The 18,646-nt window shown below is 43.5% G+C and overlaps 1 protein-coding gene across 2 annotated transcripts; it reads right to left on the minus strand.

The window, feature by feature from the left end:
• Positions 1-371: 371 nt before the first annotated feature.
• Positions 372-18,577, minus strand: MUTYH (mutY DNA glycosylase). Of its 2 annotated transcripts, XM_081195573.1 has the most exons (16): positions 17,814-18,577; positions 17,031-17,146; positions 15,791-15,912; positions 15,641-15,680; positions 15,114-15,187; positions 14,948-14,989; positions 14,639-14,710; positions 13,672-13,785; positions 12,511-12,608; positions 11,620-11,764; positions 10,913-11,000; positions 9,496-9,690; positions 3,473-3,615; positions 2,215-2,376; positions 1,778-1,825; positions 372-1,276 (listed from the first exon to the last, which is right to left on the minus strand). In XM_081195573.1, exons 2-16 carry the CDS (start codon positions 17,137-17,139, stop codon positions 1,160-1,162), a joined length of 1,569 nt encoding a protein of 522 aa, XP_081051699.1. In that variant the 5' UTR covers positions 17,140-17,146; positions 17,814-18,577; the 3' UTR covers positions 372-1,159. The 2 variants fall into 2 exon arrangements, with proteins under 2 accessions (XP_081051699.1, XP_081051700.1); XM_081195574.1 differs by lacking the exons at positions 15,791-15,912; positions 17,031-17,146; positions 17,814-18,577 and having other exon boundaries at positions 15,114-15,241.
• Positions 18,578-18,646: the final 69 nt, after the last annotated feature.

An 18,646-nucleotide genomic window follows, 5' to 3' on the forward strand; every position in this document is an offset into this window, starting at 1 on the left:
ATTTTCCACATTGCTTATGGCGGGGTAGTTACCCTTTTGATAAATGTTACCAATGTGCCCCTTTTGGTCGCAGGGGAGCAATGGGGAGATTATAGAGTAGTCATTTATTGTGCTTTTTTCACATGTGAAATGGCAAATACTAGAAATAGTGGGGAAAGAACTGAAAACTCCACAATATTCCACCTTTGTATTAACAGACTTCTGAATGCTTGCTTTTAAAGGGACTTTCTTGGTTCCTTGCCAGTGACATGGCTGTGCAGGTATCAACATGCTAGTACAATATTTTTTGTGTGTGTGCCAATTTTCAACGCTACAGTGTGAATAATACAATCAGTTAAGAAGAAGAAAGCATAACTAAATAACCGCCACAGTAAAAATTCATTAAAATTTTATTAGCAAACCCACAATTAAAACAGGACACTGCATGTACTGAAAAACAGTTTCATCTGTGAACTCCAGCAATTGTGGCATCTAGTACAGCAGCAAAACACTTTCTTGACTATGGATGTGAGCAAATGGCAATTGCATAGTTAGTTGTCCTTGAGAATAAACTAGCTCTAAGAAAGCAACATTTAAGAAGGATGCAGAAGAGACATTGAGTCTTTTTGCTTAGCATCCACTGGAGAATAAGTCTTTCAGTCAGCCTGCCTCATATACTTTTTTAAAAAGTCCATTTTACTGCAGTGTGGCACACCAATAAACTCTGACCTCCTAGGAGCCACTACAGCCACACTTGTTTGAATTGTGCCCGTGTTATGTATTGGGGTGGAGGGGGGCAATGTTAAAGTCACAACATTCCCATGATGCCCTCATTGCAGCCACAGTGTTTCATTCCAGTATGACCACATCCTTGCTGGAGATCAGTCCCTCATCTCCGGAACTATAAGATAAGGCACATCAGTTGAATGGTAATGCAGATGAGACAACTGGACTCATCCCACAGCTCGAACTCTAGTAGGATTATGCAGCTTAGCACTGTTTACAACAGGCAGGCACACCTCACTGCCTGGGTAGTGTGGTCATCCCAGCCGAGAATCTTGAGACCTTTCAGTGATGCTCATTGAGAAGGCACCAATGGGGCTTCCAAGTATTGTACAAGGTTGCTGGGAGTTGAATAAGGTGTACTCACATGAAGTCAGGCAGAGCACAGAGACTGCCATCAGTCCCCGGGATTTGTTGCAAGAAATGAATCCAGAGAAAGTTGCCTCTTGGAAAAACTACCTTCTTCATGCAGGGTCTGGCTGGTGTGTAGGAAGTCCCGTTTCCTCTTGACAGTCTGTATGTATATACATACATGCATATGTATTTGACGGAGAAAGCACTGTGGCCACCTCTAAATCCCATCCTCTTGCTTATAGGCCTAACATTGGTAAGCACTCTAAGGGTGGAGACAACCCAGCAGGACCCACCCAGCGTGGTTGGAAGGATGTGCAGTTGACAAGCCTCAAACTGGTGGCTCCAACATGCAGGACAAGTGATGGAGCTCAGTAGACAGAGGGGCGAGATGCTGTTCCCTGTGGAACGCCCTCCCTTCAGATGTCAAGAAGATAAAGAAGTACAAAACTTTTAGGAGACATCTGAAGGCAGCCCTGTATTGGGAGGTTTCTAACACTTGATGTTTTTATTATGTTTTTAGATACACTGTAAGCCACCCAGAGTGGCTGGGGAAACCCAGCCAGATGGGCGGGGAATAAATAATAATAATAATTCTAGGAACATGATTGGAGCTGCAGAGAGAGGTAAGAGCTGTTCAGCTCTAGCAAATGGATGTCCTTACCTTGGCAGTACTGATTGTAGGGCTCCACTTTTCATAAGCTTTCAAGACCTGGAAAAGTAGGACAGTCCACATAACACATCTAGCACCATAATGAATACATGGTGTTGACTCCATATGAGGGGGCAGGTTGCAACTGTTTACGTACAAAGGCGTTTTTAACATATCAGCTGCCCCCTGGAACCACTGATTGCTTGAGCCAGAAACACAGGGACAGTGTGAAAGAGGAGACAGAGCACACGTAACAAGAGAAGCAGCTAAAAGTGGGCCCTTGCTAGAAAGCTATGTTCAGTCGCACTTCCAGCTGCAGTTAACGTTTGCATTTCCCCAGAAGCTGGGGCTAACATTCCACGCTGTTGCGTCACCTGCATCTCTCAGGAGAAATTGACATGTGGGTCCATTAGGAAACTTGAAGCAATGAAGCTCTAGATTCTCAGTACCTTCTTCATGGCTGTGGAGATGGCAGAGTTGTGGAATTCTGTTTTGGTCACCCACCGGGATGCCGGCAGCTCCAGCTCCACATCCCAGTTTCCTTCATCTTTATCCAGATTCAAAGAGTAGATCACATATGTTTGGCGGATGTGGGAGAAGATATGGAGAACCTGGTGAAGGAGGTGAAGATATGTAGATGTGGTTAGGGAAGGTGAGAGATGCCGTTATGTCACAGCATTCCTACCTTCTGGCAGATAAGAAGGACAAGTTCCTTGGGAAGGAAGAAACCCAGCTGCAGAATCACAGAGGGAGGCTGGGCTTTGCATGGAGACCTGGGAGCTTCTCCTTCCCAACCTTGTTTCAGGACAAGAAGCTGTAGGTACATAACCTACTTGTCTGTGGGAGTGAAGACGGGGAAGAAAGCAGAGACTGTGCTCTAGAACTAGGACAGGGGCGCAGGCCTGGAGGCAGACTGCAGTTCTCCAGGCTTCTCTTCCCAGTCGCTGAGACTCACACTAGGTTGTGCCTCCTTCCCATTCCACACCCCTCCCCAGTCATACTCCTCCCAGTGTTTTTGCCTGGCTGGAATGTGGCCTTGAAGTGCAATAATGCTCCCGGCCTGCCTGGATGAAAGTATGTGTGTGTATGTATATTGAAACCTGACTTTTGTTTGGCTGGAATGTAGCCTGTTGGCATCCGGCTGTCTCGGGAGATAATGGAGTAGTGCGCCTTTGGGGGTCAAGTAGTTCACTCCACTTGTCAAGTGATACTCTGAGCTCCAAGCAACCATTGAAGCAGGCAGACAGTGGGGGGCCAGCACTTGGGGCTGCCAAGCTTAAGACGGGCAGTAGCTGACTAGCAAGACATGATGATCTCTCCCACCTATGGCATAATCTGAGTGATAATCTAAAAACAATCTGAGGACTGAATGGCTGGAAGTGAGATTTAATTCAATCCTGACAAATACTGTTCCAGATATTCATGGGGGCAGTAATTTCATTGCCAGGTATTTAACTGCAAAACTTTCCATCTGTCAGTTACAAAACAGAACAACTGTCTTCCCCATCAAACCAGCTTCATGCATGGCACACATCCTGAAGGTTTTGTTTGGCAGTTAATAGCAACAGAGATTCTGATGCTAATGCCACCCAGGTTGTAGGTTGTAAATCCCATGCAAGGGGAGGTGGCGGTGAGAGGGGAGGTACTTGCTGGAGAGACACTGTATAAACAATGGGCCAATTCTGCAGGGAGGGGGGTCCAATGTACCTCTCCAACATGCTGCAGGCGTCTTGTTGCCACGTTACTACCAACCCAGGCCTGGAGGTGATCTGCCAGTGCTGCTTTCTGCCGCTTCTCCTGCCCTGACTCAAGGAGGAGGCTTGGAAACTCCCAAAGCCCTGCCAACAGACCTGCAAGAAAATGTACCGTCACCAGAACAAGGTGATATTGTATCGTAGTTAAGAGCCTGAGTTATGAGCTAGAAATCCCTGGTTCCAAAAATCATCTTGGACATAAAATTTGGTATCCTCTGGCAAAGTTACATATTCTCAGCCATATCTAAAAACCTGGGATAATATGCATCTACTTAATAAGGCTGTCGCAGAGATTCCTGGGATAATGTACACAAAACACCTAGGAAATTCTCTAAATAAATACTGTGTTGTCAATATCATATTTTAAACATAACCACCCTCTATCAGGCACACAAGACTGTTGGCTTTTTGCTGTATAGTGACGCTGCAGAGAGCTTGCTGGGGAGATCATGCATTAAAAAGAAAGGACTCAAAAATAACTTAAAGAAGGTTTTAATAAGAAAAACAAAAACTCCATTAACACTAAATATATTAACAAACAAACATGACCCAACCACCAACCCATCCCCCAGGGTAATGGGAGAGCTAGGTGCTGCTCCTTATATACTACACCCAGATGCTGACACACCTTAATCAAATACAACTCAGCAGCACCTGCTATGTTTCACAGCTGTAAAGCTGGGTCTCGTTAGTTTGCTCTGGCCCTTGCTCCGGCCCCTTAAAGACATACACATGGAGTGGAACAATGATGAACCTTTACATTTAAAGAAACCATTCAACATTTCCCCTGCGGTTCATCACTGTGAAACAAAAACATAAAGCATACTTTGTACATGTTTTTCATGTGTAACCTTTGGAAGTGCTTTAGTAAAAATGTCTGCAATTTGACTATCACCTGGAACATATTTAAATGCAACCATTTCATCAGCAATTAGTTTCTTTACAAATTCTAAACGTAATCTTAAGACTCTAGTGCGCTGCGTATTGGTCTCTGAACACAGGATAGCAAGTCCACTCTGGGAATCAAGGTAAACTTTTACTGGTAGTGTTACTTGCATCTGTAGGTCTGCAAATACTTGCAGATACCATTCTACATCACGAGTGGCTTGAACGCATGCACATAATTCACTCTCTGTTGTAGAGAGACAAATAATGGTTTGTGTCTGGGACTTCCATTCAAATGGACAACCGTTATAACAAAACACCATACCAGACACACCCCTGCAATTATTTTGTTCCACTGCATGAGATGCATCGCAGAAAATTTCAAAACCTTTATCAATACTTGATGTAAACTGCAACCTATAATGTTTGGTATGTTTAAGGTACATTACCACTCTCTTAAGAGCAGAGAAACATTGTGTAGTGGGCTTTTCCACAAATTTTGCCAGAAAGTGAAAAGCATAAGTTATATCTGGTCTTGAGATTCTTTGAATGAAATTTAACTTGCCTATAGCAGAACGATACAAAGTTTTGTTAGGAAATGGCTTATCTTCACCTGTAAAGGTGAAACCACACACCATAGGCGTTTCCTTCCCATTTGCATTTTCTAAACGTAGCATTTCAACTAGGTCATCAATTTTTGCAGTTTGATGAACCAGAAAAGATCCATTTTTGCCTTTCTCAATTTGCATGGATAAGTAATTTTTAGCTATGCCTAATTCCACCACATCAAATTTCTTCTGTAACTGTGAAACTACCTGTTCATATTCCTGTTTGGTTTTTGTAGAAATTAACACGTCATCTACATACACACATATTTTTGTTACAGAGTTTGCCCTTTCCTTTATAAACACACAATTGTCTGCCTTTCCTTGTGAAAAACCAATATCTAGCAATTCTTTTGCTAAAGTTTGGTGCCAATTCCTTCCACTTTGGTGCAGACCATAAAGGGATTTATTTAATTTGCATACCAAACCTTCAGCAGCGTCTATGCCTTCAGGGACACGCATAAAAATTTGTTCTTTTAAATCTGCAAACAAATATGCAGTTTTTATATCTAGGTGATAAACAGAATGTCCACGTTGTGATGCATCTTTTAACAAAAGCTTAACTGTTTCATATTTTACACTTGGTGAATAGCACAAATCATAATCTTCGCCTGGAATTTGTTGAAAACCTCTAGCAACTAGTCTTGCTTTGTACCTTACAACTTCATTTTTGTCATTCATTTTAACTCTATAAACCCATTTTGAATCAATAAGTCTCATATCTGGGGTTTGTGGTACAAGAGACCAAGTGTTGTGCTCTTTTAAAGAAGCTATCTCAGAGTTCATAGCTTTATACCAATTTTCAGCTTGGTGCTTAGGTAAATTCTGAACATCATTGTAGCTTTTTGGCTCAAAAACCACCTTATTGGCATACACAGTATTAAAATGTTCATCTGCGAAACGTTGTGGCTTCTGCCTCTTTCTATCTGAACGTCTCAGTCCGGAAGGAGAGTCAGACTCCTCAGACTTAATGGGACTGAGTGAACTACTAGTTTCAGGTTGTAAATCATCATTGTCACACTGAAGAGGTGCCTGTAGGCTAAGCTCACGGTCAGAAAACTCAAGAGAATCTAACCTCCCCTCGGGTGCCTGTGACTTTAAATCAAACAAATTATCAGATTCAACAGGCTTTTTGTCTTTTTCTATTAATTCAGAATCACCATTTTCTCCTCCTGCTGCTGCTTCTTCCTCTTCTTCCTCAGTATCATTTATACCATCAGTATCTTGGAAAACAGCAACTCCATTCCAATTTACAGTTTGTATCATGCTTCTGGTAATATGAAATTTGCCAGTTGCTGGTATGTAAATTCTGTACGCCCCCTGCTGGTAGCCCATTAATTTTCCCTGGACACTACGTTCACCCAATTTCTGCTTAGCAGGATAATGCATAATTACATCTGAACCCCAAATGCGTAGGTATTTCAGATTAGGGCGTTTTTTAAACAGCTTCTCATAGGGGGTGACATCTAAACCAGAATGATAACTGCGATTTCTAACATAACAAAAGGCATTGAGTGCTTCAGCCCAAAAGTCTTTGGGCAGATTAGCATCGTGCAGATAAGTTTTAACCCCTGCCTGCAGGTCACGCTGCACAACTTCAACAAGCCCATTTTGCCAGGGACTTCGGGGGCAAGATAACTCATGAGTAGTCCCCTGCGCTTCCAGGAATTTCTCAAAATCCTCAGAAACAAATTCCCCGCCCCGATCAGAAAACAGATTCTTAATTGGTTTGTTAAAATGTGTTTTTACCCAGTTGCAAAAAACCTTATACTTCTCAAATGCTTGTGACTTTTCAGCTATTGCATAAGTCCAACAATATCTACTATACTGGTCTATCAGAGTGAGCCAGTACTTAGAACCTCCTAATGATGGTGGGAGTGGCCCAACTAAATCACAATGTACACGCTCAAATGGCTCAGTTACTTTCCTATCTGAGCACCTACCCTTGCGTGCAACCTTAATCTTATTCTTGCAACAAGATAGACACTGCATAAAGAATTTACATGGTTTTAAGTTGAGGCCATTGACAATATTCTGTGTCTTAATTACATTAGCAAAATTCAGGTGTCCCAGAATTCTGTGCGCCATGTGGACACACCCAGAATGTGGTCTTACATTCCTCAACCCCTGGCTTGACTGTGCTGCTCTGCAATTTATAGGCGATTGGGAGTAGGTTCGAAAATACAGTCTATATAAACCATCAGATTCCCGGGCATACAATAGACGTTTGTTCCCCTCGAAAAACTCACACATAGACTTTAAAAAACGCACAGTTATGCCTTGACGAGCAAAGCACCTTACTGATAATAAATTGTCCATTGACGGGCAGTAAATGCAGTTTGCTATAGTAATGTTTAAAGAGTCAAGTTTAACAGTACCCCTGCCAAGCGACTGCAAGACTTGTGAATTGGCTAAATGTACATTACCAATTTTCTCTTCGAAAGAAATAAACAAGCTTCGATCATTGCAGACGTGCTGAGATGCTCCTGAGTCGATAACAAAAGACTTCCACTTGGCATCTTTAATTCTTTTACGATCTGTAGTCCGAGCATGAAAAGCTCGCGGCTCGTTTCTGTTTTTACGGTACGATGCCGGCTGCTGGGCTGACGACCGTGATTGACGAAAAGAAACAGACTTGGGAGTACTTTGCTTTCCTTTGGATCTGCAGTCCCTTGCAAAATGTCCTTGCTTATTGCAGAACCAACAACGCTTTGCAGCTTTAAATGCAGTTGTATCACCACAGGTTTGCATATGGTGTTCCTCATTCTTTCTGGAAACAGGAGTGCTTATGGCACAAGCCTCCCTTCTATCCAACTCGCCCATTAATCTTGCCGTTACCCCTTCCACAGTTAATTGTGCTGGTGGAACGGCAGATATCTGGCTAGCAATACCATCAAAGTCCTCATTAAGGGAACAAAGGATGATAAAAACATACTGAATATCAGGTATCTCCATGTCCCTTCGAATTAATTCGCCGCGTATTGCCTCCAGACGTCTCAAGTGTGCTGCCAAATCACCACCAGGCTGCAACTTCGTCTGGTACAACTGCTTGAAAAACGTCAATGCAGACGCTGACTCTTTTCTAACATGCACTGCTGCAAGACTGTCCCACATTTCTTTGGCAGTTTTCTTATTTCTTATATAGACTACTTGCTGGTCGCTGACTGCCAAATTAATTATCGCCCTGGCTTTTGCATCTCCTTTCGACCAAGCATTAGTTACAGGGTCAGGAGGGTCATCAGTTACATAGGTCCATACTTCTCTAGAGGTCAAAAGCGCCTCCACCCGAAAAGACCATAAACTATAGTTCTCATCTGTTAGCTGTGGGAAGACCAGAGCCTTCTCAGCTTCAGGAACCCGGTCAACCATTCTGGAACTCTTCCAGACCCACAAAAACTACGCTAACAGGAGAAGGAGCTTTCAAACCTTTCTCGGAGTCCAAAAATATGCAGTCATCCACTCAGCATCTGGGCCCATAACCAAAGATGTTGGCTTTTTGCTGTATAGTGACGCTGCAGAGAGCTTGCTGGGGAGATCATGCATTAAAAAGAAAGGACTCAAAAATAACTTAAAGAAGGTTTTAATAAGAAAAACAAAAACTCCATTAACACTAAATATATTAACAAACAAACATGACCCAACCACCAACCCATCCCCCAGGGTAATGGGAGAGCTAGGTGCTGCTCCTTATATACTACACCCAGATGCTGACACACCTTAATCAAATACAACTCAGCAGCACCTGCTATGTTTCACAGCTGTAAAGCTGGGTCTCGTTAGTTTGCTCTGGCCCTTGCTCCGGCCCCTTAAAGACATACACATGGAGTGGAACAATGATGAACCTTTACATTTAAAGAAACCATTCAACAAAGACGTGTATTTAGAAAACACTGCTTCCATAGGAAACGAGCAGTGCTCCTAAGGTACATGCCTACGTCAGGGCTGAGTGCTCTCTCCCTTGACTAGTGCAGGCGAAAGTAATGCCTTAAATAATTCAGCTGGTTTTCTTTTACTTCAACTGTGGCATGAATTTTTCAACAGCTGAAAAAATGCTCAATAACAGAGACAGGTCCAGGTGCCCAGAGTATCTATCCATTTATTAAATGTGTATACCACCCTTCATCTGAAAACCACAGGATGGTTCACAACATAAAAATACAAAATGAGAACACAAGATACATAATAAACAAAAAAAAAAACCAATAACCCTCCCTCCCACAATCACATTTTAAAGAACCTTAATCAGCCAAAGGCCTGGTTATACTGAAACGTTTTTGCCTGGCACCTAGTATAGCAGCCTGGAATGGACTGGCAGATAAACTTGACTCATCTTGCAGGCATCTGTTTTCTGCAACCACTAGCTCAAAGTCATAAACGTGCCTCAACATAAAATTGGAATGATCACTGACGTGGGTGGGGTGCAGGAGTTGGAGATGTAACAACAGATTTTCCAGGCATGGTAAGCCTCTCTTTCTCAGACCATTACCTGTGCTAGGTCTCTGCACAATAAGGTACTCTGGTTTCCCATCACTGCACTTTCTCTGTAGCACACATGTGGCTGTGCACTCGATCCTGGGCTGCTTCTTGGCAGTTTTCCTGGGGAAGTTGGTCACACCAAGGCTGGGATCCCATGGCTCTGAAGGAGGCAGGCAGAGGGAGCAGCTCCCTGTGGTGGCAGCGGCTACAAATCGGAAGAATGAAACAGATGAGATGCCTGGCTCTGAACTGCTGGCAACAGGCAACTGTCTGCAAAGCATATTTGCTGGAGGTGGCATGTTCTAGGACAGGAAGGCCTGGCTTGCTAATGAAGCCAGAGTTAAACCAATGCTGCCCATTCCATGGGGGCAAAGCTGACAAATGTCAATTCACAACCAAACAAGAAACTTCTAATCTCACTGCAAATAAATAAATATATTCCTCAATGCAGCATGAACTGCACACCTAAACTGAATTTGAGCCAGTCTAGTCAATAGCTCTATACCAGGGTGGGAAACCTCCAGTCATCCAGGTTTCTCTATTGGACCCTTGGACCTCTCCACAGGCCATGCCTCTCATGGCCTCCTCAAGTGTCTCAGCCTGGCAGGAATGTTCCCTGAACCGTGATAATACATTTTGCTTGCCTGGCTGAAGGATAGAGACGTTTTGTTGCTCGTTACAGAACGCAGCACTTGGGGTGAAAAAATGTTTCCCGCCTCTGATCTATCTATAGACTTTATGCAATCACACGTGTGAAAGAGATCAATGTGTAGTCATTTACTAGGTTCTCATAGATAAACCTACACAATTCAAACAATAGATTACCAGAAGCAGAGAGCCACTATGGTACAATAATTACCTGCAGGGGAAATAAGATACTTCAGAGGAAGGATCCAGTGCTCCTCTGCTTCTCTACCAGAGAACTTTTAGGGACAGACATGTTTAAAAATGAATTTTTGCCATGCATTTGCCATAAGCCTAAGGCAGCATACAAATACAAGCATAAAACACACCAGATTGATAATTAAAATGCAATTAACATATTAAGGGTGGGTTTGTTTGTTTGCATTTTAATAATTATTTTTATGGAGACCTCATCAAAAACCATTCATCACAGCAACACTCTCATAAACCATCACAAAAGCCTGCTCAAATAAAAAGGCCATGTTTGCTCCTTAAAAACAGATCTGGATTTAGTATGTTTCGTTTTTTGGTGGGGTGGGGGGGCTTAATTTGCTGGCTACAGAAGATGGCTGTGGTTCTTCCCCCTCCTTCTTGCATCTACTACCCTGAATAAAGAAGGGCTGCTGGTGGAATTGGGAAGAGAAGGTAGAGATTTGCTGGAGGTCGAGATCTGAGAGTTTTCCCACCTTGTAAAAAACTCCAAACCACCAACCTGGTAATGCCAGGTCTTCTCATGCGCTTACCACATTCTTCTACATCCAGCACCTGGGGGCACTTAGAAGCAGGTTTTCCAAACAGTTTCTTGGCAGAGGCTGCCTGCTCTTTTTCCACCTGCAGGAAAAGGTTCCAACCATCAGTGAACAGAGAGGTGGGGGACTGTGCAAGTACTTGAGGCTTCTTCTAGAACTCCCATGTTCTCAGTCTTAACATCAAGCTATATGCTGACATTAGCCATGATTCCAAAGTTGAGACCAAACCCAAGGACAGAATAGGATGCTCATCTGTGTTGTATATGCAACATTTTAAGAAAAGAGATGAAGTGGGCCTGGTTATGTGACAGGAACTAGGAAGGACCCACAATTTAGAATATGATTAACTGAAGACATTATAACGAAGCATCAATAGGTGGCTTTGTTAGACTGTATTTCTGCTCAGGAGGAAATCCAACCATATGAAATTGAACGAACTCCGAGGGAATTTATGTGCATGGCAGCATTCCTAAACACACTTACTAAGGAGTAAGCACAACCGAACAAAGTACTTCTGAGCAGACATGCAGGTAGACATGCAGAACCCCCATACAATGTCTGTGTGGTGTGTGTACAAGGAGTGTTCAGGGAGCTTTGCAGGAAATGGCTCTTCTTTCCCAACAGAAAATAATAATCTGACTCCACAGCAAAACACCACAGCATGCGGAACAGCAAAGGGTATAGAGGAGGAGCTCCCTTACTTTGTGGCATGCTCTGCAGTGCTGCTTCACAGGGCACTCCATGCACTGTGGGCCCTTGGGAGTGCACACAGTTGCCCCCAATTCCATCATCGCTTGGTTAAAGTCACCGGGATAGGATGGGTCCACCAGAGTGTGTGCTAAAGCCCTAAGAACGACAGCAGCCTACATTAGCAAGCATAACAAATCTTTCTAAAGCAGCAGTCTCAAAAAACAACTCCTGAGCTTTCTTGACCTACAACCACATTGATGGGAGAGAGCTGAGAGTGAAAAAAAGAGACAGAGAGAGGTGCTAGTTTTGCACAAAAACTTCCCTGGGGCTGCCAGCTGTCGCTCTGTGCTGTAGGGAAGCATTTCTTAGAGAGGTGGCTACCTACTCCCTAATTTTAGAGTGGGCTTTAGAAACCAGCATTCTGTAAAAGCTCAGCAATCAGTAATGGGGAGTTTCCAAAGAGGAAGAGCAGCATTTCTAAATTCTCTGCCCTCTGTCACTCTCCACAGTGCCTAGCTCTTCCTCTTGAGCCAACAAACATTTAGTTAGGACTACCATTGATTTGAATGGAATTTTCTTACATGTGAAGGACTGCATTATTTACCCCAACTTCTCTGGGTGTGTGTACAGCTCCTGGTTTGCTGATTGAACTGCTAATTCACTATATTTTTGACCTTAAGAGTTCAAACTTAGCAAGGGGAGACCAACTGCAAGTCCACTATATGCAATTAGGGACTGGCTGTGAACAGTTTAGATTTTGCCAGGATGTGTTGTCTCCAGTTTGGATATCTGATGGGGAAGGAGGAAAAAAATACTTTTATTTTCCAAAAGCTATTGTCCTTTCCTGACTCTCAGGTCCTAAAGCTATGCTTGCACCATCCCAACACCATTCCTTCCCTTACCAGAGTCTGTCAGCAACAGATGCATTGGCGGGGTCAGCACCAATGGCTCGTGTACGGCACAAGACCCGAATTACGTTCCCATCCACCACACCGGTCACCTGGATGCATTGGACAAAACAGCAACCCAGTCGTTACTGTACTTGTGACAACTTCTGCTCCAGCCTCCATTAAGGGCTGCTGACAGAGCTACTGAAGAGCCCAACTAGGCCACAGAGGGCCCTCTGCCTGCATCAAATTCAATCTGTGAATCCATGGAAAGTTGAGATTACATAGTGGTTAGGATATCAAGTATGGTTCAGGAAGTCTTTGGTTTGAAGCAGAGTGCACAGAGGTACAAGTCATTGTTTAGTGGCTTAGATAGTAATGTCTAGTGACCATATTAAATTCTGTATTAATATTTGTTTCTCTTGCCAGATACCACCTCTGTTTGGTTTGTGTTCATATTGTACAAAAGGAAGTTACTCTTTAGGACTGATGACCAAGACTAGCCACAATTTAGTCTTTCTTCCAGTCACAGGGTTAGAAAGGTACTGGTACTCTTTCTTTTCACTTATACAGATTATGAAGTCATGCCATACAGAGCAGAAATCTAAATTACACACCACTTCCTTGGCTGAGATCTTCCTATTTGTTCCTACTTGTTCTAGCGCTAACAGTGAGGGAATTAGTAGCCAATTCACTGTTTTTAGGGGCATCAAGGGAAACACAGAAGTGAACATCAGCTGCAAAGGGAAAGGAGAGAAGAAGAAGAAGAAGAAGAAGAAGAAGAAGAAGAGTAGTAGTAGTAGTAGTAGTAGTAGTAGTAGTAGTTTGGATTTGATATCCCGCCTTTCACTCCCCTTCAGGAGTCTCAAAGCGGTTAACATTCTCCTTTCCCTTCCTCCCCCACAACAAACACTCTGTGAGGTGAGTGGGGCTGAGAGACTTCAAAGAAGTGTGACTGGCCCAAGGTCACCCAGCAGCTGCATGTGGAGGAGCGGAGACGCAAACCCGGTTCCCCAGATTACGAGACTACCGCTCTTAACCACTACACCACACTGGCTCTCAGTGTCTAGCCCTCTAGATTGACTAAGGACTTAGAATACCAAAGCCAGGTTGGCTAATATTCCTTTGTGCAGATTCCTAAAGCAAATCTGCCTACTCAGACTGCAACCTCATTACCTGACCAAACGCTATGGATGCAATAGCTCCTGCAGTGTACTTTCCAACTCCCGGCAACTGCTTCTGCAGCTCTTCTGCTGTCCTGGGCATATGTCCTTCCATCTGTGACACCAACTGCAAAATAAACCAGTTGAAGCAACACAGGGACATTGTCACTCAAAAGCACCACCTCTGGTGGTTCTTAGGCACGCTGTTAAAATTCCAACATCCCTTTAAGGTGTCATGATCCTGGAGTCAGATTCCCCTTCTTCAGGGGATGAGGTTGAGGACTCTGAAGCAGGAGGGGGAAAGGAATGCAGGGCCAGTCCTGGAAGTACTTCTATCTGATGAGCCTGTGAGGGCAGTGCTCCTCCAGGCCAAAGGATGTGGCACTGCTGTCCTTGGAAGAAGCTATTGCAGAACCTTCCTAGCCCTCTGCTCTACTGCAATAGAAGTAGGTTGGCTTTCACTGAAGAAGGACTTGCCATTGCAGATGGGGCTAACAATTGGGATGCCCTTGCTGCCACTATATAGGGTTCAGTGACTGAAGCAGTATCAGAGCTTTGTGTTTCTATAGCACAACCTGAGCAGCACATTAAGAAGAAGGTGGGCTTTCTGGTGATAAGATATCATGAGACTAAAATACTGCCCATTGCCTCTTGGAAGGAAGGGTGGGATACAAACATTAGGGGATTTGGGATATACATTTACTACAAACTATACCCTCAGTTTTAGGAAGCTACTCATCTTAGGATCTCAAAAGTAAACTATTTGGGGTTCCCACCTTGCCATCTAATAACACTTTGCTATTCCTGCCTGAACTCCTAATTAGACTAGTTAGTACAATAGCTACAGTAGCTAGTTATTTTGCACCTGGTTCTTTCCTAAGTGGCTATTAGAAAATCTTTCTTTCTGTAAGCACAGGACATAAAGGAAACTATCTTCTTGCAAAAATGCCTTGTGTCTTGACCCACTGTCTATAGAGTACCTTATGTGCACCTTCCTGGAGTCGCTTCCCTCGGGAATAGTAGCCAAGCCCTGCCCATAGCTCATTCACCTCCTATTTCCAAATAGAAAGAGTTAGAAAAAAATATTAGACCAGACCAATAATTTTTGCTTTTGCTTAGTTTATTAATTTTTTGCTATTTCATTTTTGTGGATTTTTGGGGGTATTTCAGTATTTTTTAAAAACATGTATTTTAATCTTTTTTTTTAAGGGGGGGGGAGAGCAAAGCTGCATGTTCCATTCAAATATTCATGCATGAACACACACAAAATATTGCATTCTCATTCTTACCTCTAGTGAAGCCTGAGCCAGGTCCTGCAAGGTTGGCCATTTCTGTATCAAAAAGGAAAACAGGGATGTGTTTACAAGGTCTCCAAAGCACAATGGATACAAGATCCAGAATTTAGGAGCTAATGCACAACAAAGCATGCCAGAGAGAAAAGGATCTCAGCATCACCTGCATCCAGCGATTGTAGTAGTTGATCATTGAAGCCACCTGGGTCTGCTGGAGCATTATCTCTGATACCCACACTGCAGGCACAAAGAGAAAGCAGGTGCATCAGGGATTCTGATACCTTCCTTGCTCTGCATGGCAAATGGGAGGGGATGTGCTGCTCAATATACTTTAAAGGCAATTGTAAGAGGTTAAGCAACCTTTTTGTATCCCAGGGGGAATGTTTAGCTAGAGATAACGAGTTCTGCATGCAGTTCTATTTTGCCCCTTAAATATTACACTGCTGCCAAAAGTCAAGTGCCATGATCTGACTAGGGGATCTCTAGCAATGCAGAACCCCAATGTCCTTAATTGGACTAAGGAGCCACAATTCAAAGTATTTTTCTCAGCAGTTAAACTGATACCACCACGTTACAGCTACCACTAGCACAGTGTTGTGTGCAGCCTGCGGCATTTATCTCTAGAGCACCCCTGAATGCAGATAGATGGCAGGAATCCCCAGCAGAATTACTGAGAGTTCTTGCTCTCACCAGCATATGCTCGTCTGTCGGCATCATCTTCACTTGCAGCCTGTAGAAGAGTGAACAGGGGACTTTAGGGAACAAGACACAGCAAAGCAATTGTCTCTCTCTTCCGAGATATTTATGTGCATCCTAGAAGCCCAGCACAATATGCCATACCAATTTCCTCCAAGGAAGATCTCGTTTACATTTGTTGTACCAGGTGAGCAGCCTCTTCCGAAACTCTTTGATTTCAGCTGCATTGCTGAAGGTGTGGAATGAAGACTGTTGGCTGGGCACTCCTGCAACAAAGAGAGGCCAGTTACAATTTTTGCAGTGGCAATTTCCATTGGGTTGTACAAATGTAGACGGCAGTGGATAAACCTGTGCTGGGCCAGAGGGGAATACGTATTTGATAGACAGTTGAAGAACAGCAGTCCTACTGGCATACCCCTCTACAAATATTCCCCAAAGATCTGCTCTTTCTATTAACCTCAGAAACAGAAGTCCTCAGCAGATATCTCCTTTGTCCATGTCATTCTTCCAGGGCTGGGGAAACCTTTCTCAGCCCAAGGGCCGTATTCCCTTCTGTGTGACCTTCTTGGGGACACATGCCAATGGTGGGCAGGGCTAGAGACAAATGTGAGTAGAGAGCAATAAATGTGGATTTTTACTTTTGTGTAGTAGGCTACTTTTTTTTACACACTCACACATTATTCTCTATGTTGCATCTAACTCAAGCAAGAAGCATTTTCAGAGTTCAAGGACACATTCTAGCTAGCAAAAACACTTAAGGAGGATGCAAAGCAGGGCTATGAGCAGCGGTGCTCAGGAGGTTGTGTGGCCTGGGGAGGGTCCTATGGGCTTGACAGAGATTCTTGGAGGATCATATTGGACCCCAGCCTGGAAGTTCCACATCCCTGTATCATACAAATTCAAAGCAGGAAGATGAGCCCCTATGATGGCAAACTAGACAACAAGCACCGTGTCTGCTTATGTCACACTATCCTAAAACAGAATACTTTTCTGACTCTACAAGTTTCAACTAAGTTTCTTTTTTTAAAAAAAAGGTCACCAAATAAATTTGGTTCAAAGAATGCTACAAGAACGGAGGCAAGGAAGGTACAACTTTTCAGGTTTTGTGTTGTTGGCCAAGCAACGCTAAACATTTTCTAATTCCTTCATAAGGAAAACTCCATCTATCCCAAAGCCAGTTTGTGGAATCAGTGATGCATTAAATCTGAGATATTTGTAACTTCAGCTTCTGATTCAGCCTTTGAATGCATAGCCAGCTAAAAAGTTGAGGGGAGTTCAATAGCTGTTACCACAAAATAACTGATCCTGAAAACAGGTTCAAACAATTCCTTTCAATTTTCTTTCATCCTACGCTGACGAAAAAATCTTTTTGTAACCCGAGCACCTTTGTGTAGTGTGGTATTTCCTTCACATTTCTTCAGCGATTTCTGTTGTTTCCCAGTGTTCCTTTGTATTCCTAGCTTGCTGCGTGTTGCCAACTGGAGTTTGCTCATTGCCAGCCTAGAAAAAAAATGTACCACTGTCAAATTATATTTCTCTTCACCATCTCCAGATCCAAAATTAGCAAAACGTGCAACACTCTATACAGTATACAGTACCCCGTATTCCACCAAGGTGGCAAGATGTGAATAAGAACTATGAATATAAATGCTGACAATATGGATATACAGAACTATAGGGCAACTGAAGAGTGATATAAGAGGCCTGCCTTTATTACTCCTTAATAGATGTATTCTACATATACAAGAATAGACAGATAATGAATCCTGAGTTCCTGTAATAGATTGCATCACTTTAGATCTATCTATCTATCTATCTATCTATCTATCTATCTCCTATGCAAAACTCTTTGAAAGTACAAAATTTAACACATCAAAGAGAAAAGTTCTACACGGGTCACTCCCTTGTTGTGCTAGTTTTCTATGTGCAGGAAGCTCCCAGCTCCCCAATAGGGGAGCATTGCGGGGTCCTTCATCCGTAGCCTGAACTGGTATGGTCCATTCTACCACCTCAAGTTTCTGTAACCTCATCCGCTGCGTGTGTAGTAAAACCAAAGGGCTCGGCTCCTCATATCACATGCACGAAGGAATATGCACACTAGGGAGTGTTCTATGCACATTCACACTCAGAACGGTGTTATTAGAGAGGCCACGAGTAACATCCCTACCTTCGTCTCTTTGTTGATTTCTTTCCGCGCGTCCAACTCAGAACCTCCTTCCGACTAGCGTGGAACCAATCAAACCGAAGCACAACCTCAGCCCGGCAAGCGGAAGGCTCGCAAGGAAAGGGGCTGACAGCATCAAGCCAATCGGCGTCAAAGACGGAACAAAAACTGAGTCACAACGACCAACTTCCTGGTTTCTTTTGGCGCCATTTTCGTCCAGATTTGAAATGAAATGTATCCATAGGGGCAATGCAGAAAAGCTAGGATTTTAGCGTTAACTGCGATTGGGCAGTAAAAACCCGCCCGTGCTGTTCCTAACATTTCGTGTAGAGAATGCGCAGTTTCAACATCCATTCACAACATCCCTGCAGTGTAGCGCACCGCGGATGTTGCAAGTTAGAAGTGGGGCTGTGGTCAAAAGCGAGTGAGTGAGAATGAATACAGTAGGGAACAACAAGGGGGTAGTTTACAGCACATTGCAACTATGTCTACTCAGAAGTAAGTCCTGCATAATTCAATGAGCCTCACTCCCAGATACGTAGGGTTAGGATTCCAGCCCTTAGTATTGCTATCCTTCTACCTTCCGGACGCCACATGCAAATCGTGGGCAGAGAGCAATGAATGCGAATTTTACTTTGGTGCAGTAGGCTAGTTTTTACACACTCACACATCCCACCCTATCCTATCCAAGCCCAGAAATCATTTTCAGAGTACATTTTCGCCATGCAAAGCTGGGCCGGTGAACAGCTGGGTGAGCTAAGGAGATTGTGGGCCTGGGGAGAATGAGTGGGTTTGGATCCGGCGAAAGGCACTTGCAAAGACAGCTAGGCCTACGC

Source organism: Podarcis bocagei (genome assembly GCF_964188305.1).
Source record: "Podarcis bocagei genome assembly, chromosome: 5".
NCBI classification, from domain to species: Eukaryota; Metazoa; Chordata; class Lepidosauria; order Squamata; family Lacertidae; genus Podarcis; species Podarcis bocagei.

Bases quoted from the DNA above. Each gene is read 5' to 3' on its own strand.
- MUTYH (XM_081195573.1), bottom strand. From the start codon at position 17,139: ATGAGCAAACTCCAGTTGGCAACACGCAGCAAGCTAGGAATACAAAGG. The intron at 15,681-15,790 runs GTATGGCATATT...ACTCTTCTACAG, and splicing joins ATCTTCCTTGGAGGAAATTG to GCTGCAAGTGAAGATGATGC. The intron at 3,616-9,495 runs GTAATGGTCTGA...ATTTTCTTGCAG, and splicing joins TGTGCAGAGACCTAGCACAG to GTCTGTTGGCAGGGCTTTGG.